The sequence below is a fragment of the Leuciscus leuciscus genome (assembly GCF_965113295.1).
Source record: "Leuciscus leuciscus genome assembly, chromosome: 8".
In the NCBI taxonomy this organism is placed as follows: domain Eukaryota; kingdom Metazoa; phylum Chordata; class Actinopteri; order Cypriniformes; family Leuciscidae; genus Leuciscus; species Leuciscus leuciscus.
In genome coordinates this window covers 23,953,547-23,981,378 of record NC_138732.1, presented here as the reverse complement: position 1 = coordinate 23,981,378, position 27,832 = coordinate 23,953,547, and the positions used below count along the sequence as shown (strand labels likewise).

At 37.0% G+C, this 27,832-nt stretch overlaps 1 protein-coding gene across 3 annotated transcripts in view; it reads left to right on the top strand.

The window, feature by feature from the left end:
* The window catches only part of glra1 (glycine receptor, alpha 1), a 55,063-nt gene that overhangs the window by 14,438 nt on the left and 12,793 nt on the right, over positions 1-27,832 (top strand). Inside the window, exons 3-8 of one of the 3 annotated variants that reach the window (XM_082177292.1) lie at positions 3,324-3,362; positions 12,014-12,081; positions 14,768-14,991; positions 17,581-17,663; positions 18,748-18,885; positions 25,435-25,649. In XM_082177292.1, the coding sequence (XP_082033418.1) occupies positions 3,324-3,362; positions 12,014-12,081; positions 14,768-14,991; positions 17,581-17,663; positions 18,748-18,885; positions 25,435-25,649 (767 nt within the window). Of the gene's footprint in view, positions 1-3,323; positions 3,363-7,108; positions 10,236-12,013; positions 12,082-14,767; positions 14,992-17,580; positions 17,664-18,747; positions 18,886-25,434; positions 25,650-27,832 lie in introns of those variants that run through there. The other 2 variants (XM_082177294.1, XM_082177293.1) reach the window with 2 other exon arrangements.

The window sequence follows — 27,832 nt, the reverse complement described above, 5'->3', positions numbered from 1 at the left end:
CAAATAGCACAATCATCGGCTGCTTGCGCCATGCCGTACACCAACAGTCTCCCTCCCGTCCCGTTTCAGACCAGCTGCCACGATGCATTATAGTCATGATCAGTGCAATACCTTCTGATTACTATTTCGCTTTGCTTCTGAATGGGTTCGATGAGACAAGTGTACATTTTGTAAATATACAGTCTGCTGCGGTATATTTACTGATTGCTTTTTTGTTTTTCTTTTTGGATGTCCTGTATTGTGTCTGTTACCTCTTTGCATCTCCTCCTCATTCATGTAAAGTGCAGAACTGAGTTTAGTAGCTGGTGGAGCTTGATGTTAATTTGGTGCTATCAGCACATGCTTAATGGGACTTTAATAGGATTAATGGGAATTCTCTAATGAGCCGGGGTGCAGCGTTCACATACAAACGGCAATGGTGAACCTACAGATGCTTTTCACTCGGTTTAAATGATGATAAATGAGTGAAATCCTGATCAAGACTGTTTCTTATGTGATGTTTGAAGCTACCGGATAAGTTATCTGCAGAGAGCAGCAGCATCCCCAGCAGAATGTGTGTATCTGCTTTAAGAGGTGGCTATAAATGATTTTGTAACATCAAGCAAGCTTTCAGAGATGCTATGAACTGTATTTCCACCATGGGGGTAACGAAGCGTCCCAGGATCGCGCTAGATAATTGCGTTTTTATTTCGCGGGTAGAGAGAGAAGGCAATGCGTCTGTGAGGGGGGGCTGCGGGCCTCAAGAAACAACACAACAGAACAATCAAATGACACCGAGACAGAGCAAGGTTAGATGTGATTTTAATTTTTCATACACGTTTTAGCTCATCGCCTACAAATTGTTCCAGTTCTCACAGGGCTGCAGAGACAATCATCCATGGAAATGTAATTTTAAAACTTCTGTTACTCGCATTTGAACTTGATCGTGCAACTCCAGAGCGATTTATCACTGTCTGCAGACTGAAAAAAAAAAAAAAATGGTGTAGGGTTTACGTTGAAACAATTTTCACTCAGAAATTGCTAGTACTTTTCACAAATAATTGCATAGAAACGGCAAGTAACATTGACATTCAGAAATTTTTAAGAACATACTCAATATCAATAAAAATAATTTTTACTGTGCAAGATGGTTAGATTGAGATTAGCCTTTGCAAAAGACCGTTTGGGTGTATTATTATGTCGATTGTTTTGCATCAAATTCATGCCCTAATAGTAGGTTAATCGTCGCTGGTTTCATTTTCAGAACTGTTTTCAATTAAAAGTATGAATAGAACATTTCTTCTTTTAATATACTTTTGTCTTCTCTGACCTCTTTAAAGGGTTAGTTCACCCAAAAATGAAAATTCTGTCAGTAATTACTCACCCTCATGTTGTTCCAACCCCGTAAGACCTTCTTTCATCTTCGGAACACAAATTAAGATATTTTTGATTAAATCTGAGAGCTGGATCACTCCTCCATAGGCTTCTAAGACACTATAACTTGCTGGCCCAGAAAATGCATTAAAAAGATCGTTAATATAGTTCAAGTGACTACAGTGGCTCAATCTTAAGTTTATAAAGCGACGAGAATATTTTTTGTGCGCAAAACCCCCCCAAAATAACGACTTTATTCCACTATTCATTTCCTTCTCTCTGGGCCTCGAGTTTTTTCACGTAGTGTAATAGCGCAGCGCTTCTGTGTTGTACGTCACACGCATCACACACATGACCAGCGTCGGCCAATAGTGAGCCTACGTGGTGACGTGCAACACAGACGCGCTGCGCTAAAACACTACGTGAACTAACTCGAGGCCCAGAGAGAAGGAAATGAATAGTGGAGTAAAGTCGTTATTTATTTAATTTTTTTTGCGCACAAAAAGTATTCTCGTCGCTTAATAAAGCCACTGTAGTCACTCGGACTATATTAACCATGTCTTTAATGCATTTTCTGGGCCAGCAAGTTATAGTGTCTTAGAAGCATATGGAGGAGTGATCCAGTACTCAGATTTAATCAAAAATATCTTAATTTGTGTTCCGAAGATGAACGAAGGTCTTACGGGGTTGGAACAACATGAGGGTGAGTAATTACTGACAGAATTTTCATTTTTGGGTGAACTAACCCTTTAATATTAGCTCTGTACGATTGGTGATGGAAATGCACAGGGATCAGCTGTTCTCTACCCGATAAAGAAGTGGGCGTCTCTAAAATATTTGTCGCTGATATCATTTATCTAAGAGCTTTAGATGGGATAATCAATGCTGGGTCATGGGGACTGGGAATTGAATGGTTAACGTAGCTCTTTCACAAAGGATAAGCCTCTTGGGAAGTCCTGGATTATGCCGGCGTCTGCGTTATTGGTGAACATGCTGTTGGGCTGAAGAAGTAAGGAAGGACTTTTGAAGTCTTTAAATCACCCGTCTACATTTCATGTTTGCGTATGTTAATTAGGATCCAGTGGATGAGTGATTTGTGTTTAGGGTAACACACAAATGACGACCACCCACGGTGCTGTTGCCTCAACTGAACAGATTGAACTGCATTCGCTGTGGCGCATTACTGTACACGATAACTGTGGTCACAAATGTGCATGGTAGTGTTTTATAAGGAGCATCTTTATCCTTGTGATTACCATACAGAACTGTACAAGAAAAACACGATTGTAGTAGTTTCTGTATGGTTTTGAGGAAACTGACTGGAATATAGTGCACTGTGACCTGACCTATGTTTTCTAGGTTAAAAATGTAGGGAAAATGCCCCAAAATGGTTCTCTTTGTAAAACAACAAAAAAGGGGGAGCTGTTTTGTGGTCCCAAAGTAAGTTCCCATTCCTTTTGTATTGCACAGCCCTGCAACCCAATGCCAGGCAAATCAATTTGATCTACTGGTTAAGACAAAATCTTGAAAACAATTATCCTTTTTACAGTTTGTGTAAAACTCAAAGTGAAGCCAGTTTGACATGTAGTCTTTGCATTTTCCCTCCTAGTGTATTGCATCTATTCGTGCATTTTGCTAACCTCTGCCTCCCGTGACCAGATATGCATTGCAACCCCCATCCTTTCTTTCATTTCAGTGCTTTGCCTCTTGTCCTGCCCGCTCTGAAGTTTTGGACGAATAAGTGCATCCCTCCTTACCTGCTCTTGCCTTTAGTATGCCCTTAGCACCCAATATTCCCTGCCACACACTTCAACGCTCAAAGTGTTGGCGAGTGTAAAGTAGAATACGTGAGCCATGCTGCTTATGTTTTTTTGTTTTTTTTTCTATTGTTGGTTCCGCAAAGAAAAAAAAAAGAAAACAATCTTGCTGTTAGAATATCATGTTATTAATCCTGATCTTTTTTTCATTAGACCCACAAGGCTCCAAATCGGATGGTACTCACAAAAAAGGTACTTCCTTTTTATTTATCCAGGATTATACAAGCTTATTGATTCATGCAATGAGCAGGCGATATATCTCATCTGAGAAACAGCTAAATGATATAATGAGTTCAAGATATCTGTGTGTTTTGTTAATGGTTGAGAGTAACATAACTAAAGCATTTGCCCGCAATGCAACTGACATCAGACGGGCGTCTGATCTTTTTATAAATGGCTTGCTTACTGATAACACCAAATGACACATGGAGATATTAGTTTATATTTTCTGGTATAATTGGATATCATTTATTGACCTTTATTCACTGGTAGGAGGATCAGAGTAATTGGGCTTCAGGCAAGACATTTGAAAATAGCTTACGTTTATTTATTAATTAGCTTCCTTTTACTCATGCTGTGGAAATGACTACTTATTTAATTCTGTGTGTTGCCTCCAGTTGTTGGTTTAGCATTGGAACTTTGTGACTGCCACTATTTAGTACCGGTTTACCCCTAAGATAAGCTCTGTGTTGCCGGGCACGATTTTAATCTGTGCACCACTGATTTTCCCTCTGATCTTGGCTTAAATTATAATTAAATTGGGATAACAAATGAATTTCTAAATATGACTGAACATAACAAACAACAACTGTTGACGCTCGGTTATTCATCTAATCAAATTTTTTTGCTTTAGGTAACAAGCCATGGTTTCAGATATTGTATTCAAATAATATATTTGATTCTGATGTACGGTTGTCCCGGTGGTGCATGTAATATTGTTTTTGTGACTATTGAGGTTGCAGAGATACAGCTCTAGTCCTGTGGGCCGAACGCTGCCGGTAGATTCTTATTAGAGCCCTGTTATTTAGCTTTATTACGGGCATTATATACACAGCTCACTCCCTTTATGTAGACTAATGCGAAGCCTTCTGGATGTTTGTCACAGCTCCAGTGTTCTCGAATGAATGATCATAGGAGGAGTATCCACAAATCACATTAGAGTATTATTCTGCATTTATCGCACAACGTTTAATCATCATTTATCCCAGCTGAGATTACTGCTAGCTATTGGTGTGTGCTCTAAAATATGTCTGCAGTATGTTTAATGTGTATCGTATGCATATATTAGCAGTGTGTTAAGAACTATAATGGTTGTTTGTATGTTAATTTATAGTTATAGTTAGTTATTAGTCATGTTGTTTGTGAGTTTTTCATGCCTTGGTACTTTAAACGAAATTAATCATGACCATGTAAGGTTTCTACTTGAAGTAGCAGGTTGTAGATGTGTTTGAAAATTACATTGAATTTTTTTTTTTTTTTTTTTCAGATGATGAATATTCAGAGTGTTTGTTTTTATATTGCACACATTTTATTTCTAAGAGTCCTTAACACATCCAATATACAGCTCAATGTAGTGAAGAACGAGTTCATTAGGAAGTCACGAGGAAATTTCGTTTCCATACAATATTTCCATTACTCATTTTTAGGTAATAACTCTGTTGGAGAAGTTATTTTAAAATAGTTTTTCTACAAGCTAATCAAAATTGGCAGTAGTTAAACTCTTACTCTATTCTAGCTATTCTTGCTATACTTCGATACACCAGAAGTTGCTAACAAAAAAGCTATATATATATATATATAAGTTAAAAGGAGCAATATTAGCAAATGGCCTGACAGCTTCAAACTATATAATAATAATAATAATAACAATAAAAGTATATAATATAAACTAATTATATTAGCAACATATAACTGAAAACAGTTAAAAATGTATTCAGTATTTAAACCAGTATTTAGATAAATATTTAATTTGCTAAAGAAAAAAGGACATAAAATACCTGAAAACTGAATGATGATTCAAATAAATAGGGGAATTTTTTATCACGGGTTAATTAAAATTAATCATCCAAACAGACAGATTCGTTAAAATGTTTTAACTCTATTTGAAAGCAAAAGACATTCTAGTAGAGCATCTTTGATTATTACCTTTGATTTGCTCAACAGAGATATTATGTAGAATTTTAAACACAGTTTAAAAAATGCTTGTTAATGTAAAAGCAACTGAATTATTTTCACACTATTAAACAATTTTTTTAGTAGCGTTAACTTAATACTTTTACCTAGTTTCTCCCCAACACTGGTAGGACTGTATATGTTACTGAAATATGTAAATAACTCTAACAGCATTTCAATATAATGGCCAGTGAAATCTTGATTGGACGGTATGGAAGCTCAGTGCCATCGCTAGTCCAGCCGAGAGGTCGGCCAGTTTAATAGAGATTCATCATATTAATCTAATTTCCTTCTTATCTCTATTCTCTAATCTAATTATTTCATACGCATAGCCACAGAGTGTAAGGAAACTCAGTCTCTCATATCATTAAAACCATCAGTTAACCTCGGTGTGAATCAATTTCGCTGTAATATTGACCATTTTATCTCATGAGTTCTGTAGCTGAAGCTACCCTTGCAATCCAGTGTAATCAAACTGTAGTCGACTCATTCTCCATTCCGGACTCAGTGCCACAGCCCTCCTATTGATTTATGTCTCTCTCCAGCCTCCCTCCTCCAAGGCTGTCATGTTTCCCCTATCAGTGATGCTAGCCTCAGGGGCAGGAAGAGATCCTGGTAATTTAGCAGTGTGTCATTACTTATAGGCATGTGACAATGCTAACTCAGACACTCTCTCTGAAACTAGCTGTCACTGCACAGGCATCTTTCCCCGTCCGAGCCGTCGCTGTCCGTCTCTTATGAATTTTAATACAATCCCCTTAATGGTTAGGGTCGCCTCTAGCTGAACCGAACCTGGAGTGATGGATGGCTGTGACTTCTGCCCAATCTGGATTTGGTTTTGTTGGAGTGGGTTGTTTCAAGTAGAAAATGCATAGAATGCAAAATGATGTTTGAGTCAGGGATCCACATAGCTGCTCTTTATGTGCATAAAACAGGTTGTTAATTGTTAAACGTTTTGTCGTAGTAATTTGCTAAGACATTGCAGGGCATGTTGTGCTAAATTGTATTTTTAATGCTTAAAATGTTTTGTTTGTTTTTGTGCTAATCTAGTATATAATGTTCTCTTTTTTAACCACTCTATATTCTGTTTTTTTGTAGAATTCAAAGAAAAATTCTTTTATTTTTGTACTATTTTATGCTATTATGTTGTAGTAGTATTCTAGTATAGTATTTTGGTTTTTTTACTACTCTATATTCAGTTTTTTGTGGAACTCTAAAAAGTTTTTTTTTTTTTTTGCTATTCTAGTATAATATTTTGTTGTTTTTTTCTGTACTATTCTATACTATATTTTGTACTATACTATATTCTGTTTATGTATTCTTTTTTTATTCTATATTATGCTCTGTGTTTGTAGTACTCTAAAAGAGTATTTTGTTTTTTTGTAATTTTCTATATGTATGGGATAATCTACGGCTAGCTGTGCATTAAGCGCGACGTGGAGGCAAATAACCACCCGACGCGAAGCAGAGGTGCATTAAAATAGTTTATTACATGGCTTGATTGAATTCTAATGTAGAATGTGGTCTGTTATTTCTTGATAACACACCGTTGCCATGAAAAACAGAGCGTTGCTATGGACGCAGGATTCTAACCATAGAGACGGAACGGATTATTTTCTTTAGCGGAAGCAATACAATAGTTTTTAAATCAATAAACTCCTTTTTAAATCAATATTTTGTGTTAAATTATTGATTTATTTGGTAGGTAGCCATGTAATAAGCGGGATAATGTAGCGCGAGGCGGTTGTTAGCGAATACAACCCCTTCAGGCTGATTCAAGACCCCTCTGCTTCGCGTCGGGGTCCTGATCAGCCTGTCGGGGTTGTACTCGCTATAACAACCGCCTCGCTCTACATTATCCCTTACTTAATGCACAGCTAGCCATGGATTATCACGCTTATACCATGGTCATTTGCCAGCATTGACAACTTCAAGCTGTTATCGTCATTTACGGCTCGTTAGATCTAGCAATCTTTGAATCAGACACCGTGATCCACGGACAGAGCAGTTGCTAATAGTAATAATTATTCGTTACATTTATATAGCGCTTTTCTTGGTACTCAAAGTGCTTTACATATGGAAGGGGGAATCTCCTCAACCACCACCTATGTGCAGCATCCACCTGGATGATGCGACGGCAGCCATATTGCACCAGAACGCCCACCACACACCATCTTATTGGTGGAGAGGAGACAACATTATGAAGTCAATCAGTATATATGGGGGTGATTAGTAGGCCATGATGGACAGAGGCAAATTTGGCCAGGATGCCGGGGTTACACCCCTACTCTTTTTCCGAAGGACATCCTGGGATTTTTAATGACCACAGAGAGTCAGGACCTCGGTTTAACGTCTCATCCGAAGGACGGGACTAGCAAGCGACAAGTTCCAACTAGATGGACATTTAAGGGATACGGTAAAGTCATACCACTTATTACACAGCATTTCGCCACATTAATAATTATGGGGATACGTGATATTGATCTGAGATGAAACCATTTTAAAATGGTACCTGTTTATCTAATAATCCATTACAGTATACAAAACATTTGTCGCAAAATGGCAGCAGCTGCGTTTGTATGAAACGAGAGAGCGAGTCTGCGATCCCAGATGACAGAATTAAAAAAACTGTACTCAAAATATTGATTTTTAAGTAGCCTAATATAGTTTTCTGTTTGTGTATTATTCTGTATCATATTCTTTTTGTAGTCTATTTTTGTACTATTCTGTACTGCATTGTGTTTTTATGTAATATTCTAGTGTATATAATAATTATAGTGTAAAATCATTTTTGTAATTGTTTTATAATCTTATATTGTATGTTGGGCTGTATGTAAAGCACTTTGGCCAACGTGTGTTGTTTTTAAATGTGCTATATAAATAAATGTGATTGATTGATTGATAGTATAATTTTTTCGTACTATTCTATACTGTTCTTTTTGTAGTATTCTATTAGTAGTGGTCCATAGTATAGTATAGTATGGTTTTTGTACCATTTTCTACTATATTCTGTAGTATGGAAATACAGCATTCTATTTTTGATATTCAAAAACTTCTATTTGAGGTATTCTATATTATATTCTGTCATTTTTGTTGTCATCTGTACTATATTCTTTTTTTATAGTATTCTATACTTTATTTTACATGTTTCTATACTATATATTTTTTGTATTATTTTGATTTTGTTGTACTCTAAATCTCTTCATATCAGAAGAAATCACATTAAACACCAAAATCTCAACAGAAATGGATTTTGGATTATGAAGCTACATGATTTATTTGTTTTTTTTCCCCCATTTCACTCTTCATAAAGAAGCTCAGCTCCTTCGCTGGCGCTTAACACCTTTTTTTTTTTACACTATCACCGTAACTAGAGCATCGCAAATTGAAAATTGCCCCATGCCAATAGATTTTCTCAGCATCAGCCCATATGTCAGTGTACGAGGAGTAAGAGGAAGCCCTTGACATTTGCCCCGGTGTTGATTCAGTGAGGTGTGCTAACATGGAAAGGCTGGTAGGGCACATTGCTGTCCCTTTGTTACCAGTGGATCTCACTTCAGTTGAAAACTGCCTTGCCAAAACCTTATCGGTATAGCCATAGCCATATAAATATTTAATGTCTCTGTGCCATTGTATTTCTGCTGAGAGCAGCTCGATTTTTAACATGAGCAATATCATTAAGCTTTCTTTATTTATATCAGACACTTTCATTTGTGGTGGTCTACTTACCTGGGAGGCATCTTAAGTGCCCGTTGTTTGTAATAAATCTGTTTTGCTCCCTTATTGAGAGTGTCCTCTGGGGGATAACATCTTGTGCGCCATTTTCCCTCCAGCTGACCAGTGTAAGACAGAATAATGGCTTTTGAGGCTGTATCATTCTCCGGTTGCTGCTAGGTAAAGAGATGGACTCACTCTGATATTGATCAGTTTAGACATGAACCTTGTTAATGAATGACTATAAACTGCTAACTGTAAAGATGAGTAGTGGTTGTTGGTTTATGAAGAAGTAATTGGTCCCTTGGATAACTGATTTTTTTCTTCTTCTTCTGTTCGGTGGCAAGCACGTAATTTATGGGCTTTCTAAGGAGGTTATACTTTCCCAAGGGACATTTGATTAATGATTGTTCTGTTTATGCATGAAATTAATCACAGTAATTACTCTCTGAATGTCTTGATTTTTCTTCGTAAATACTTAACTGTGCAACGTCAATACAGTACGGGAAAACGCTCTTCCTTCGCTTTCTCCTTCTCTGTCTCTGATGAGCTCATCTCTAGGAAAGACGAGGCTGATCTTTGCGACTCGCTTGTCCTGTTTGTGTCTGTGTAATAAAGAGAAGCGCAGTGAAACGTGTGAGGCTTCTAAACTACCGTCACCTCTACGAGATGAGAGTGGAGGCACGGCTCAGAAATTAAGGTCTGATTTGCCGGGAAGGACAGCTGAGTGAAAAATGTATAAATAACCTGAACGTCCCTTCGCTGGTGGTTGCTTCCCTCTGCAGTGAGCTTCTCTAAGGAGAGCAGGGCGCAGATTGTTTGGGCAAAAACATGGCAAAGCAAATCATTCTTGGCGATGACTCACCCTTTCCTGACAGTTAATGAGCTCTGTCTTTCTCTTTCTCCTCTCCTTATTGGAGGCTGGGCTCACAAATGAACTGCAGTGGGGGTTGAGGACATTAGATTTCCTCTGCGCTGCGTCACATACGGCAAGGAAAGCCAAGAACAGACAAATGATTACAGCCAGTATAATACCCAGTGGAAGGAATAAGCCAAGAGCAACTATGGGGCTTGACACTGTATAGAGACTCAAACAGGAACTGCCTGGATAATATGATACAATTTGAGCCAGTTCCAAAACTAGTGAACCGCGTACGAAGGCAAAGTCTGGTTCAAAAGGTTGGCAAGTGAATTCTGCTAAGATACTTTGTTTAAGCCAAATTCTGAGGCAACATCGCGTGGCCTTCACACAGAACGATAATGTACTACAACGAATGAAAAACAAGATGGCGGACAAAGCTATGTTGACTTATACATAATGCTTTCGATTGAAATTAAATATTACGTTGCGCACACAAAAATGAATTACGCTCAACTACTTATTGTTATGCTTGTTAGAGAATTGTGCTGTTAGCTTAGCAACATGCTAATGTAAAACTATTGAAATCAATTGTGAGTTGAGTCTTTCATGCAGAATGCTTATTGTATTGCGTCTGGAATGTTACAGATCCGTTTGATTATGGTTAGGATGCTGCCTTTGTAGGCAGGCAGTGAGGCTGCTCACTAGGTTTTGAAACACAGGTGTTGTGCAGATTTAAGATATAGACTAGGGCTGGAACAACGTGTTCATCCCTAATCCCCTGTCATGTTTCACACAAAATAAAACTCTAGAGCAGATGCTAATGGCTAGTTAGAATGAGTTTTGTGTGAAGCGTGACAGGGGATTAGGGATGAGCATAAACAGTGCGTAATGAACATAATCGATTACATTGACATGTTGTTCCTGCCCTAATATAGGCCGTAGTCAGGTTTGACGCCATATCACATGTAACACGGATGAAAATGAGGCTGTGACTTAGTCTTCTCTACAATGGCACATACAGTATTGAAAAGATACTAGATCCAGGAATTTTCAAAACGCCTTGTCTTTTTGTCTACATAAAGAGTTTTGTTGTTAAACAGTACAATAAACGCACTGTATTTCTATTCCTCACAGCTTCGTATTAATTTCTGTCTAAAATTAAATATGGCACTACCCTGACCATCTAAGATCTGTTCGTCAATTAAGACATTTCTGATGGCGCAGCGCTATACAATCGTGCGTAAAATTTTGTCAAATCATACATGAGGTAAATTTATTTCCAGGTAATAGTTTTCTTGGGGATTGCACTTCGCAGCCTTATAGAATGCCTAATAAATTGTGCAAGACTTTGCAGATTGCAATATGTTTCTTTCCAGTAATCTACTCATTCAGCACCTTAGGATGCTGCGTGTGGCTCGTCAGCAGGCAGAGAAATTGGGTTCAGGGTTTCTCCATTCTGTTCAGCAGCTCTGTATCTAACCGAATCAGAAGTCTGGAGCCGCCTGACAGGGTCTTTACGAGGCCATGAGCGCCGTGTCACTCCAAATATCCCCCTCTCTGTGTTTACAGAGCCATATGTGATGGATCGCTTGTTTTTTGTTCGTTTTTTAACAGCAGAAGTATGGTTTCTGTTCAGTCGTATACATCGGTCTCTTTGACTGCAGGTTTTCAGTTGTGCACCAGCATAAGATATTTACTTCCAATATTTCTAAAACAGAAATGGGAGGAACAATGGCTTCCCTTTGAGGGTTTGTTCTGTCCTAATAATAATACTGTTGGCCCTTGTCTTCACAGAAGACTCACCTCAGAATGCTTTCTCTTTGGGATGATCAGTCTAATAAACCATATCACTCCTTATTTTAAGAGCATCTTTGTTTTGTAAGCTAAGGCAATGTATGTATCTTAAGTCAATTAAAATGTGCTAATTTAGCAGTCAGCAGGTAAGTTTTAGTTTTTGTAGTTGATTCTTAATAAGGAATAGGTTTAAATTTTGGTAAGATAAAAATTTGGAGGATAACCTGTTTTTTTTATCAGTATCATTTGACTTATTTGTTGTTGTTGTTTTGTTGTTTTTCTCTTTTCTTTTTTTCCACAGGTCCACCTGTGAACGTAACATGCAACATTTTTATTAACAGTTTTGGATCTATTGCTGAAACAACAATGGTGAGTATATTGATAAAACTTATGAACATATGTAACCCTATAACGGTTTGGTGAAGAAAAAATTCAGATGAACGGGCTCCAAAACTTTGCATTTTTCTAATTGAATACATTTTTGTTAGTACTTATGATTAACATAAAAAAAAAAGTGAAAGAGAAGCTGAACTGAAAAATTAACATAAATTTAAATATGCTTCTTTAGCTTAGTTTTTTTCTGTTTATTTCAAGGTTTTAATTAAAATCCAGAGTTTGGATGTGGTCTAAGACTTTTGGACCCCGCTGCAAAGGCCCATTCACACCAAGGATGATCACGATAACTATAAAGTATATAATAATAATAATAATAATAATCTTTCTAATTCTGTAAGAATAGTGGGTCACACTTTTATTTCAATGGTTTACTTTAGACATTCTGCTAACCATAAGTAACTTTACAACTGTCAGTCATTAGATTTTAAGTATACTGTTAGTAGTCTGTTACTTATAGTCAGTAGAGTGTCTGTTGTGGACCATCAAAATAAAGTGTTAGCAGATATTAAGCAGAAAGTCTACCAATAATCCGATGACTAGTAGTTTACATATAGTTGCAAAGTTACTTCTAATCATTACTTAGAATGTCTAAAGTGGACCATTAAAATAAAGTGTTACCGAATAGTAAAGTCCACACCACAACAGCACAACTATAACAAAAACGGTTCAGAAAACACTTTCAGAATATTTTTTTTGCGATAAAAACACTGACAGCCAATCAGCATCCATCCGACTTGAAAGACCTCAGAATTTTACTGTCATTGGTGTAAATGCTAAAATATTTATTGTTATAGTTATCATTCTTGGGGTCAATGGGACTTAATGGTCACTCTTTTTATGATAGTGAAAGACAGTGAATTTAATATGTACACCCAAAGCCAGACTTTCACATTTATATAGTTGTATTGATCAGATGCCAAATACCTCTAGGGCAATATAGTTTTTAATGTGTTTTCAATGTATTGATACATGGAGGCAAATGCAATCGAAAGACATTTTCAACTGTAGACCAGGTGAAGGTTACACTTCTTTTTTCTTTTTCTTTTTTCTAAATAATATCTTTTAATGCCAAGATTTCCTGTTTGGCACCAGCTGAGCAGGTCCAAAACTTCAACAGCTTGCAAAACCCCCTCAAGCAGAACAAATGCAGTGCTTTCCACTCTTTCTTTCTTCCATAACCAGCGGAATTGATCCGAGTTGCTCATGCTCGTGTTCACACTGAGCAAGCGGCGGCGAGGTGGAGGGGCAGGAGCAGGTAACGCGAGCGATATCGATAAATCTTTATTGCTTATAGGGCAGTCAAGAACAATGTTTCAGCCAGTAATGATCTGACCGACTCCGGCCACTACTGAGACTGTCGTTCCCCCCGGCCTTTCGCCGTCCTAATTGTTTACCCTTTTTATAAGGCAAGGGGCCCACGGGAGAGGCGAGTGGCTATTTAATTATCTCGGCAGCTCTTTCATTTTCTTGAGGAAGCAAGTGAGAGCGAATGTGTAAATTTCAACGTCCGTCATTTGTTAGCAGAGTTGGGCGCGCGAGAGTCATGCAAACTTTTTCTAATATGTCACCGTCAGGATAGGATCTGGCCTTGGGCTTGAATCGCATTATGAGTGGGTTGTTGCCATAAATCACTCTCCTTAGCCTAGAGAAATCAAATCAGAAAGGGGAAAAAAAAGTTGTGTGTGCGCTGATGAATGTGCGCCCACTCCTCGCTTGTTTGCAAAATCATTCTGTCGGAAACTAGCTGTACGTTTGAAGGGGAGCGTTTGACTGCAGGCGCCCTGTTTTGTTGTAGCAATGGATGTCTGAAAATCACTGTAGACAAGAGAAAAAAGTTTTGCTAATTTTGCCGTATATATGCGTGGTTTCTGTGACGTTAAATGTGTGTAATAGGCGTTTGCCGAAAAGAACAGATGTGTTTACATAACGCCTGAGTAATTGGGAGATAATGCTACTGGTAATGAAGCCGCTATGCATCGCTCTGTTGTTTTCGCAGGGTTCATTTTGTGTCTACAATGACCGTGGGCTGTTTATCATAAAGGAGAAATATTGACAAAGTAAAATCGATGGGACTAGTTCTTTTCCTGTGCTCTCCGAGAGGCAAATCTAATAACCTGGGACAGATGATTCTCCTCCATCAAAATATTTCGAAATCCTTGGGATGAACCGGTCACCATACATTAGGATAATTGCCCTGAAATGTCCTTGCATGTTGTAGCTGATTGCCATTGCAAAGGTCATCCACTTTATTTCGTGCCATGCGGATCATCCCAAGTCATCCCAAGGTACATTACTGCCCAGACAGTTTAATGGTCTCCCTGAAATGATATAACTGCATGCCCGTTTTGGAGAAGAATTGACAATTATGGCAGTGTGTTGGGGCGAAATGCCACTGCTTTACGGTGTCTGCTTTTACGCATCGGCCATGTCACCGGGCGGTCTGCCTTCACGAATAACAATTATCTCAACCTAAATATATAGTGAGACGATGCCAAATTTACCTGGACTAAGTTTAGACATACTAGCAAAAAAAAAAAAAAAGAAAAGCATGTCCTTGTGAAATTTCACTGGTGCCTGAACCTGATGTTAGCTTATAAAATGTGCTGGCGTCTCTTGCTCACCTCTGATCTGTTGGCATGGCTGTCTTTGTGTGCCACAGGATTACAGAGTGAACATTTTCCTGAGACAGCAGTGGAATGACCCTCGGCTGGCCTACAGCGAATATCCCGATGACTCCCTTGACCTTGATCCCTCCATGTTGGACTCCATTTGGAAACCTGATCTGTTCTTTGCCAATGAAAAGGGAGCTAATTTCCACGAGGTTACCACTGACAACAAGCTTTTGCGGATCTCCAAAAATGGGAATGTTTTGTACAGTATAAGGTGAGAGTGCAATATATAATCTAATGCTGCCAATAATACATTATACGGTGTGTTTGTACACTTAACCGGGGCTAGTTGTCACACCAGCTTTATTGCCGTCCGTGTTTCTCAGGGTTGATTGATTTCTTTGCGCCCTTTAAAAAAAGACATACAGTTCATTAAACACACTTTGACCTTTTGTGATAACATGGCTCAGTAGTGGGTCATGTTGTCACACTATATGGGGTAAGTTGTTGCAATGGAACCTGTCATTAAACAGCATTTAATAGAACTGTCAGCAAAATGTAAAAATGAATAAAAATAAAAAGAATATTATTTAGAAAAAATGTAATGGGTAACAAAAAATTATCAATAAATATATTTTGGCCTACAAATATTGTAGTTAGTAAGTGTTATAAAACATATGCAACATAAGAATGCAACAAATTGACAATAAAAACATTTATAATGTTACAAAAGATTTCAATTTTTTAAATAATGCTGTTCTTTTGAACTTTGTTCATCAAAGAGTCTATAACAAACAATGTTTATAACATTGATAATAATAAAAAATGTTTCTTGAGCATCAAATAATCATATTAGAATGATTTCTGAGGGATCATGAGACACTGAAGACTGGAGTAATGATGCTGAAAACTAAGCTTTGCATTACAGGAATAAATTACATTATAAGATATATTAAAATAGAGAACAGCTACTTTAAATTGTAATAATATTTCATAATTGTATTGTTTCTACTGTATTTTTGAACAAATAAATGCAGATTTGGTGTGCATAAAGAGACACATAAAAAAAAAAAAAAAAAAAAAAAACAGCCCCCAAACCTTTGAACGCTAGTGTATCTTGATGAAATTATACACTGTTTAGAATGCACAGCATGTTTGCTTAATTGTGTGTGGTACTTTATTATTAAAAAAAATGAAATAGCTTAAAGCGAAACAAATATAATATATCCTTCTTGGCACATTTCCAGTTTCCAAATTCACTTTATGTCTTATCATTGTAGCATTAAAGAGGACTGGGGTTGTGGTGAGAATTGCTGTGTGGATTGGGAAGCCTCGTCTCTTAACTTGACACCATCAAATGAACCTTTCAGATCAGTTCAGTCTTAGCTGTGAACCCTCTCTAAATTGCACCAACCACAGTGCACAGTTAAATTGAACATTTCGGGTAAATAACCACTATCTTTTGATAGTGACGTAAAAACGGCCTCGAATCAGAGCTCTGCACTGGGCTGCTTCTTTATCTAGCTTTAGGATCATATGAGGCAGAGTTAATAATCATAGATTTAATAGAGTTTGGTTGCATATCTTAAAGGGATAGCCACCTAAAAATGAAAAATCTCTCTTTTTTTCCCCTCATCCTTATGTCATTCCAATTCTGTATGCTGTTATTTTCATACAATAACACTTCATATTGACCACAAGCTTTAAAAGGCACTAGAAATGGTCTGTAATACAACCCCTGCACTATATTTTAAGTCGTCTGAAGTGAGGAACAGAATGAAGTTTAAGTTATTCACTGATAATCGTCACCCCTGATGCAGCTCTCAAATCAAATTTTGGCACCTGTGCTTCAGGTTGGACATCAATAACATCAAACGTTATTGGTTCTCCAGTGTCTCATAACCAGGCGTCTCGTAAAACCAAAACGAACTGCGACATATTTCATTTGAGAGCTGCGGTGGACATTATTGGTGAAAAACAACTGATGACAGTGAGCGAATAATGACGGAGTTGTAATTATTGGGTGCTGTGTTATTGTTAGCTGAAAAAAAACCCTTTAAATTAGTTTGCATCATTTAAATCCAATAAAATATAAATGTTAGATGTAAAATCAAAAACTTGAAAATTGTCTCTTTTTTTTGCTCACTCTCACAAAGTTGTTCGAAACCTGTATGGATTTCTTTCTTCTGCTGTACACAAAAGAAGATATTTTGAAGAATGTCGGCAAACGAACAGTTGATGGACCCCATTCACTTCCATAGAATGGAACAAAATACTATGGAGGTCAATGGAGCCCATCAACAACGAAAATTAGAACAATGAAAATTAGAAATGTTGCCTTGACACCTAACTGAAATAAGTTTAAATGCTAAAATGACTAAAACTAAATAAATAAAAACTACTAAAACAATTAAAATGAAAACGGAAAATCCAAAAAATCTAAGCTAATTCAGAGTATTAATAAATGCAATAAAAATATATAATAATACTGATATCAGAATCAGAATCAGAATGAGCTTTATTCGCCAAGTGTGCACAAACACACAAGGAATTTTTTTGTGGTTTTTACAGGAGCTCTTGGTACATACATACATGTATGACATTAGAACAGGCATTTAAATGAGAACATAAATAAATAGAATAAACAATAATAATAGTTCTAGTATACATCTGAAACAGAAGACTTATGTACAGATTTGTGCATTGTGTGTACAGCTCTATAAATAAAATTTGTAAATGTATTCCTTTAAAACTGTTCCTTTAAATTTGACCGGTTTGACCAGTGGAAAAGGAAGAAAATAAGAGTTGTCTAATTGGATCTGTTGTGGAGTTTGTTGCTGATCGCGGGTGTTGTTGTTCTCAGAATAACACTGATTCTGGCCTGCCCCATGGACCTGAAGAATTTCCCTATGGATGTGCAGACCTGTATAATGCAGCTGGAGAGCTGTAAGTATGCCCTGATCCTTTCAGCCAGATGGCGAGGATTTATTCAGTGGTGCAGAGATGGATGTTGTACTGGCTGGCACCAGCAGATGAAGAGCGTAGTGATTTAAGGCCGCCTTCAAGTAGATTCAGCAGTCAGCAGAGAGACGCTTCAAGCACAAGCCAACTCCGGCCCTTCCTGCCATTACACATTTCTGTTATTTACTATTGATTCTCAGATTTGCCAAATTATAGCGCATTTCTGCAGGGGAAACTTTGTTTGACTGAAGCATTTTGAAAATTATGAGCAAATTATTTGTGGGTGACGGATGGTGACGCAGGTTTGGTGGTTATGTAACATTTTAACATATCTCCTCCCGTTAAAATCAATGCAGACGATTGCACTTGCTTTGATTTTAGTGGGTGCTTTTTTGTTTCACATTTTGACGTTATATACTAGGGGTGTAACAATACATCGTGTTTTCTTTAAGTTTTCAGAGTTTTAGTGTCAGTACTACATTAAACTTCTATAATGTTGAATATAATGTATAATAATGCAATGGGGGAATATTTGTGAGTTCTGATAATTCCAAATTCTTATGTTACCAGTAAAAAGTGGCCTACGTTATTTTAAATATATCTAGTCAGTGACAGAGTGCACGCATATTTTTCAAAAATAATTCTGTATTTTAAGCTTGAATATTCAATATTTTTATTCAGGTGTCACCATTGTCTGTTGCATTGGGTTACCAGCACCAAGTCCAAGCCAATTCATTTACAATATTGGTATTCAATGTAATACCAAATTTAGCATTTAAAGCAACAGTCCATTTTTTGTTAACCTTTTATCATATGACTGGGAGTATCGCAATAATATCTTATCGTGAGTCCAGTATCGTCATATATATCGAATTGTGACATGAGGGTATCGTTACACCCGTATTATATACTATATATTATTGTTTTTTCAAGAAATGCATGTTTAGATCGTTTCTTTTAGAGGTGTGAGGTGGGCGATTCGCTAAAATAGGTGCCAATTTCAGACCAAATGAAGCTCTTTTTTTTCGCTGTCACGGACAACACTATTGTTTCATCTGTCCTCCACTAGTTGGCTACACGATGAATGATCTTATATTTGAGTGGGACGAGAAAGGAGCCGTGCAGGTAGCAGACGGACTGACGTTACCTCAGTTTATACTGAAGGAAGAGAAGGATCTGCGCTACTGCACCAAGCACTATAATACAGGTAAGTGTCATTCATCGTGTGATATTCATCTGCATGTGAAGCTGTAGTGTTTGTTCAAAGCTGACACTGGTCTGAATATGACCGGACACAATCGCCTACTATTATTGGATCCGCTGTTATGAAGCACTTTGCACCAAAATGGGTTCAGTGAAAGGTTGTGGACCACAGCTTGGAACACATGCTTTGAATCTTCTTCATGAACTTTTGATTGGGTTAAATACCATCTGTTCAGTCAACGTTGACGGTCAGGATTTGTTACACTCCAGATAAACTGGAAAATTGCTGAAGGCCAGACTAGTTCAGATCGAAAATAAAGGCAAGCCAAAACAGCAGGGACAGTCAGAGCAGATTGTCTGCCTTTTTCTTGAATTATTATCATTGAGCTAATGAGAGTTTGTGTTTTTGTTTTGTTCGAAACAGTCTTATTGGATATCATTTCTTTATTTTTTCTTTAGCATTAGGTTTTATTAAAGGTCACATTTATCTGATATCATAATAGGTTTGAGGACTAAGAGAACTTTAAAAAGGTTATTATATATTGTTACAGTTACGTTAAAGGGGTCATGAACTGCATTTTTTATATTTTTTTTTATAATGTTTATACAAAATAAAGTTTAAGGACTGGAAGTTACCAGTTATAGTTGACAGGATAACGATAACGGTGGATCATCCGAATGCATCCAGGATAACAGTGTTTCATGTAAACGAATTATGAATGAATGTACCGTCATTTGTCACACAGTCGTTCTTATAGACTATTTATCGTTCATCATTTTCGATAAAGTGAAAAATATAGGCTATGCATTGTCATTTGCAGTCGCGTTTTAAATAAAATGAAACGTGTTGTGATGTCTTACTAATGATAAAACAGATGTTTCTAACTGAAGCTTTTATTTAGCATTACAGTGAATGTGTTTGTGATCAGGGCTGGGTTTCCCGATAACGTTGTCTCTTAGCGCGCTACGAAGACTCTTAAGGTATAACTTAACTGAAGATATACCATTTCTAGGCATGTTCCCCGAACCATACCTTAGGAAGCTGCTTAAGATATACGTGGCGATGGTGCTGAATTGGTTGATATCGATGGCTCGAGAATCAATTATTCTCTCTTGCAGGGGCTGTTTATGTGAGAAAGCGGTGTTCTTTATAAAAGAAGCACTTCAGAAATAGTTGAAATTGCATTTATTAGGACTCATGGGATATTATAAAAAATTATCCAAACTATAATAGCCTAGCCTACATATTTTTAAATTGTATAATATATTGCTGCCATAATAACCATTTCAAATTTGTATGTGCTTTCCCATTTTTGTTCGCTGAGGTGGAGCTGCTATGAAATATTGTTCTTGGAAATACTTTCCAGCATTTCAGTAATAAATGTGTACATCTTACGTACGGTGCTCGGCAGTGATCAAAAAGGATTTAAACAGTGGATTTTGAATCTCTTCTTGTAAACTCAAGAGATGTGGATTCAGACGGCAATTAAATTCCCACACGACCTGTTTGTCAAAAAACAGTAGGTACTCATTTGGCCAGGGATTTTTACGCGGGTTGGGTGAGAAAAAACACTGACATTATGGATTCGGACGGCACTAAAATCACAGACTTACCCCTGTAAATGTTTAAAATACCGTATGAGCCCATGAGAAACCATATTAGCGTCTGAATAGGACTTAACTGACAGTAGCCTATGCTTTCACTGGCCTTTAAAAGCGCTCTTTAATTAAATTAATAATATTGTATAATAATATAATTAAAAATCTAACAACAATCAGTGTAATGACAATTTTATTCTTTGCATGAAAACCCTTGAATTAGCCTAATTGAACACTGTCTGGGTGTATTAAAACTTCAGAATTATATTCATATAGACCTGCAACAGTGATAAGGTAAAGCTAAGAGTGGTCCAGACCAACCTTCCGAACGTATGACTTACAGAAGGTATACTTAACTAAGAATGTTTCGGGAAACACGTATTAACGATAAGGTACAGATTAAGGTGTAACTTAAGAACGACGTAGCGTTAAGGAGGTTTCGGGAAACCCATCCCAAAACAATAGCAAAAGCAGCGTTCTCTGTGTGATCTGATAATCCAGCGCTATAACCCCATAAATGCTGAAACAAAGGAAAGAACAGCAAATCACAACTATTCGGTTTGACTGCGGCACCACAGTATAAATACTCTGTAACTGACAAAGCAATAGTTACACATTGTAAAAACACTGTTACTCACACTTGTGTTGCGACATTACTGTTGGAATCAATATAGTCGTCACTGCATCATCTTTTATTTTCAGTCTCTGAAAAGCTTGCGTCGAACGGTGTCTTGTGTAAAAACGAATCCACAGTAAAATGAAGCGAAATAAACGAGTGTCTTACTGACACGATCTGATTGGAACTTAGTAAAAAATAAAGTTCATCCACGTTTTCTTAATCTTAGGCTCACAAGGATGGCAATGCAAAGACTGTTTTTCCACAACTTGGCACTGTAAAACATCTTGTAATCCTCAGAGCATCTCTATGGTTTTGTTGCTGCAGTGATCCTGTGTTTGCGTCTCTCGCATTTACTACTATGTGAAACACGTGGATTGGTAGGCGGGGTTAAATAGGCAATGATGTAGAAGTATGCTTTGATCTTCTGAAAGGCGGTCTTTCATTGCACTATGACGTTATAATGTGACAAAATCCAAAACGGCTTGTTTGGGCAGCTTGGTTTCAATAAACTGGATTAACGAGGAAGTCTTGAGTTCTGAAACTTATGGGATATGTTTATAGTACAATGACCTCTTAAGGCCCGTACACACCGGGACGAATATCGGTGCGCGTTATTCGCCAGCGTTTTTCAACGCGTTTTTTGTGTTCACTCCCAAGCGTTTTTCGCTGACGATGAGCCGAGTGAACATGCAAATTCAGTCCCTGACATTAGATGGCGCTTAATGTAAAACAGAAATACAATACCACTCCATAACAGTCTATACTCTGCAATACCACTCCATAACAGTCTATACTCTGCAATACCACTCCATAACAGTTCTCTTTTAACAAGATTTTTGTAGTCGCTGTCGCGTTTGTCATATAGTTCTTTATTCGGACACCAACGAGACCAGCAGCTCTACATTCATCTTGCCTTGCATCTTCCTCGTCATTTCTTCCCGGCAGTGTCTGTCTATGGGCAGTGACGCTACTTGCCGTATATCGTCTTCGCTGTTACGTATGTGTGCTCGGCATGTGTGTTTGAGCGCCCCCAAGTTGTGTTTTACTGTAACTTCAGAAGCTCTAGACACGTGAGCAAAAGCGGCAATCTCATTGGTCGGATAGTTTTTGACGCGGCGCGTCAAACCAAAAAAACGAACCCGAGGCGTTTAAAAAAAAATTACGCTTTTACGCGTGCTGTTTTTCGCGTCGGTGTGCACACTCACATTGGTGCCCTTTGTTTAGTCACGAGGCGTTAAACGTCGGCGAATATCGCGCGCGAAATTCGTCCCGGTGTGTACGGGCCTTTATGTAAAAAAATCATGGAAAATTTTGTTTTCTCAATTCCTGACCCCTTTAAATGTTATTAGATTAACATTACATTTTATTTCAAAATAAATGTTAACTTTTTTCCACACGGTTTTCCGAGGCTTCCGAGCACCTCATGCTGATCTCAACTAGAGCACATTTCCATTATTATATTACATATTCCGTTCTGTTATAAAACACTGGCCAAATACTTGTAGCATTGAGCCTCATTCATGAAACACAAGCGGAAAGTGTAAAATGTTATAAAGCTATTCAAACACAATTTATTGCTTTAAATTTAATTTATTAAAGAACAAGACAATTACTTAATTTACATTGTGTATAACAAGCCATTATAGACTCTACACAGCCTGAGATATCAATTCTGCAAGAATTTTCATGTCATGAAAGAGATTTCAAAATGGTGGGGAAAATTATATATAAATATATAGAGAGCTTTTAATTTATGCATTCTTTTAGAGTTTTGTTTCTTTGAAAATATGTATTTTCCTTTTTTTGTGTATGTTTTGTATTTATTTATGTGAAAATATTAAAATGGGGTCTACAAAATTGAGTTTAAAAATGAAATTTAAAATCCATTTATATACAAAAGTTTACACAGACAATTTTGCGCATGCAAGCCTATCATATTGATTTTGTATTAAGTATAATTCATCTAGATAATTATCTTGTCTGTGTTTGCATATTTTACCATGAGGTAATCCAGAACTAAAATCAGTCAGATTTAAAGACTTTAAAAAGGTTCAATATTTGCTCAATATTCTCTCTCTCTCTCTCTCTCTCTCTCTCTGTTTTGTGACTGTTTTAATAAAAAAAATGATCTGGCACTGCAAAATTGGCTATTTGGAAGACAAGGAAAAACAGACTGTTGGGGCAAAGATCAATAAGCGTTGTGCCTGTTTTTAGGTTTGGTTGCTTCTCGAATTAGGGTGGAGTATGCATACAAGTTGGTGGAATCTCTACCAAAAGTTTATAGAATTATGGGGAATAAATTAAGTATTATGTACACTGTATGATAATGAATTGGTTTTGAGGTTTTTAAAAAAAGGGGGAAAGAAAGTAATTATTTTTTTACTTTTTTATTCTTGTGTATATGTTTTTGTAAATCTTTTGTAATAATAGCGAGTCAATTGTAATAATAAAGGTGAACTTAATCCTCTCCCTCCCTCTCTCTCTCTCTCTCTCTCTCTCTCTCTCTCTCTCTCATAATTCATGAGTGTGCTTACTTTGCACTTCACCTATCACCTCTGTGTTTGTGCGGATCAAATACCCTGAAGATGCCCTAATGCTCTAATCATCACTCACCGTCTCAGCTCTCACTCTTAGTCTCTCTCTCTCTCTCTCTCTCTCTCTCTCTCTCTCTCTCTCTCTCTCTCTCTCTAATTCAAATTCAAATGAGCTTTATTGGCATGACAAATTGTACATTGTATTGCCAAAGCATTTCTATGAGCATAGAAAATCATTAAAAAAAAATGAACAAAGTTGAACAAATTTTGTATTGAAGAAGTGTGGAAAAACAAGGAAAAAAAGAAAACAAAAGTGTATGTACTTTCAGTGGTGTGTGTGTGTGTGTGTGTGTTTGCATATGTGTGTGTACAAGAGTTTCTCTCTCTCTCTCTCTCTCTCTCTCTCTCTCTCTCTCTCTCTCTCTCTCTCTCTCTCTCTCTCTCTCTCTCTCTCTCTCTCTCTCTCTCTCTCTCTCTCTCTCTCTCTCTCTCTCTCTCTCTCTCTGCATAGTCGTGTTCCTCCAGCGCGAGCACTGGACATTCAGTACATGAGCTCTGCTGCTCCCCAGTCAAGCATTAACCGAAAATTAAAGTGTCGTTTTTCTCAGATTTATTAGTGGCAATCTACTTTGATTTGCAGAGCAGGCCTAAGCTCTGCAGTCCAGCCTGTCTTCCTCATCCAAACGCATCCTCCAAGTCCCTTGGGAAAAATAGGCACTTGTATAGTTTTAATTTTAGTGCTGGTCAGTTGCATCCCTACTGTTTTTCGCTTGGCTGTTTACGATCAACAAAGATTGCAGTCCAAAGAAAGTGTTTGCTCTCTCTGTTTGAGCTTCTGTTTGAGTCAATACCTCTGTTTGCTTTTCGCACTAGACTTTCTCTTTATGTCTTTACACTGTTGCATTTATGAATATAGATAGTCAATACATAATATTCCCAAGAGTAAGGGAATAAACTAGGTTTATGCTGCAACAACTACAAAAGCTTGGCTATTCCAGTTCAGCTGAGTAAATGGTGGAAGTTAAATGAACCTTGACCCTGACATTTTCAGCTCTGCTGTCTAGTTATAGTGTGGGAACAGGCATGGAATTGTTATGGGGCTATAAACTAGGAATGGGATTTTACTATTCTGGTTCCCAGATTCCTTTTAGCAGTTACGGATACTTAATGATATTTGGAAAAAAAAATTGGAAAAAAAAATGCAATGCTATTGTTCAATGATTAATCATTTTAATAATAATAATTGAATAACTATTACAATTAAATTTGATCATTTAAAATAATTCTTCCAAAATGTCTTCTGAATAAAATGTGGATTTTAGGGCCAAACAAACTACTAAACAAACCAAAATGTTATAACATATTTCATTTTTTTTTTTTTTTTTTTTTAAGTACTATTGACAAAATGTATATTGTGTATCTGTCATATGGGAAAAAGCAGTCAGTATATACACTGATTGAAGTCTGTAAGCTGCATACGTTTCATTTGCTAAAAAGAACCAACTCGTCAGAGTCATTTGTTCGGGAATCAGATTCATTCATTCTGTAATTGGACTATACTTGTCATGCACTCATGTTCTGATTCAGTGTCTGTATTTTAGTTTGGTAAACTGTTAATTGAATCAAACATCATTTGGTTCTAGTATTTAAAAAAAAAAATTATGGAACGATTTCTAAATAAGAACCAGTTATTCCTTCGCAACCCTATTTAAAAGGGCTGTCTTAAACCTGCAAAGACAAAACACTGGAGAATCACACAGAACATGAAGACAATGAAAGCCACATACTATTTGTGTTTCAGGGAAGTTTACCTGCATAGAGGCTCGTTTCCACCTGGAGAGACAGATGGGCTATTATCTGATCCAGATGTACATTCCCAGTCTCCTGATTGTCATTTTGTCTTGGGTGTCCTTCTGGATCAACATGGACGCTGCTCCTGCCCGTGTAGGCTTGGGCATCACAACTGTGCTGACCATGACCACCCAGAGCTCAGGATCTAGAGCTTCTCTTCCCAAGGTCAGTTGGGTCTTCTCCAGCATAATCATCTCAACAATACAATGCCCTGACGGTGTAGAGTATACTCTGTTCACAAACATATATTAATCTATTTAATTTATACCACTGCAATATGTCATGAGCTGTAGTATGCTGAATCCCTGTCCACTGCATGTCTACATAAACATCATCCTGATCAAACTCAAAGCTCATAGAAAATTATTTTAAGACTTAAAGGCCTGGTCCCACAGACCGGTCTTAGATAAAGCCAGGATTAGGCTTTAGTTCAATTAGGATATTTAAGTAGCTTTTATAAACATGCCTCATGTTTATTGCAAAAAATATATATATATTTATCGCATTTATCGCAAACAAGTTTTTACGCTCGCATGAGGTGGTTTTTCAGGCAATTCGAAAAAGAAATATTTCGCAAAACTGCAATGGAAACAGTTTTTGCGCATTTACAGGTCACCTGACGTAATGACGTGGTGTGTTTGGACAGAATACGAGACAGAGTTCTTTATTAAATTCATAAAAGACAGAAGAATTACAGGAATACTGCCACAATCAAGACCTCGAAGCAGAAATGAGTGAGAAACGCCCAGAAACACCTCATGTGTGCTACTCTCAAGTATAGGCTAAGGGTCTTTCATTGCCATTAATGATTGGATAACACACATATACGTCTCCTTTGATAATAATAATGGCCAGTGCGGTGGCTGAGATACATAAACCTACCAACGTCCGTTGCTATGATTTTTGGAATTACTTGTCGCGAGAGGAAACCATAACATCGGTTAATGGAAACGCTGTCATTTCACAATAGTTTTTTGTCGACATTTACAAAAAATCGCAAGAGTTTTGCGCAAATCTGTAATGAAAACGCGCCTACTGTCACATGTATCTTTGTATCTGGCCACACTGCGATAAATAAGAAAGTAAGGCTGCACGACCAAAACAAGGCTGCGGTTTTTAATTATATAAATAAAAACAGTCTGCAGTGGCTCAAAGCGGGTCAGTTCGCAGTTTGCAAAGTCTACTCCACACAAGCTCCATCTCTGCATCTGCTCTGTGTTTGGATCGCCTTAATGTGCATTTGGGAACACATGTGCCAACCATCTTCCCATACTGGTAATGAGAAGCAAAAAGAAGGCAAGTCAAAATAAAAGTTTTATGTTATAATTTGAAAATGAAGAAATTAAGACAGCCATAAATATTAGTATTGTTATTAGTATTGTAGTTTTACTTTTGCAAAGTAAATGTATTATTATTATTTTGATTATTATTATTATTATTATTAAATACAGTGAAATATTACAATAGTAATTTTATTTTTGTAATAATAATAATAATAATTATTATTATTTTAATTTTGTAGCCTTATTGGTTTATCATCTCAAAATCTCGGCCAAATTGTTGAATTATTTGTAATCACAATTTTTTATCAGAATACTTTGCAATTAGATTTTTCCCCAAATATTGCTGCTCTATAAGAAAGTCTGAGACAAGCTTGACATCAGGAGCATTTCTTTGATTCCCAAATATTATATCTAGGTTGACTTGGTTTTGAGACACATACAAAGTGTAGACAAGACATACATGGCTAAGTTCATTTTACAATTTATAAACGTATATGTTTGTAATATTTTTACAAGGCAAAATTTCAACTGCAGGAGTGAATTTCTTGAAATGAATGTTTAGTACAAGATGTTTATTGCCAAAGTGCTGTTTGTCAGAAACATCCCACATAGACATACCGAGTCATACCAAAATAACACATCCAGGCTATTCATGAAGAATAATCAAGTTTAGCAACCTATTTAGCTTATTGCATTGGTACGGCCAGCTGTACATGTGATTCAATATTTATTAATGCTTTGCATTGATAGGCATTTGTGGTAATGATTTTTCAATGAACTGCTATTATTACTAATTTCTATATAAAAACTGAAATATCCTATTTCAGTTGTAATTCTGATGTCCTTTTTTCTGTGTGTGGTTTTTGGGGATTGTTGACATAATTACTTTAGAACAGGACAGAAATTGTACCCATCATTTCTCTGTACCTGTTTTACTTACTCAGCTTACTGTAGTACTTCATAGATTTTCAGATCATACATGCAGCGTCAAGATGAGACAGGATATTGCTGTAGTTTGAGATGCTGATCATCATTTACATGCACCATGACTTGGCACAGACACCG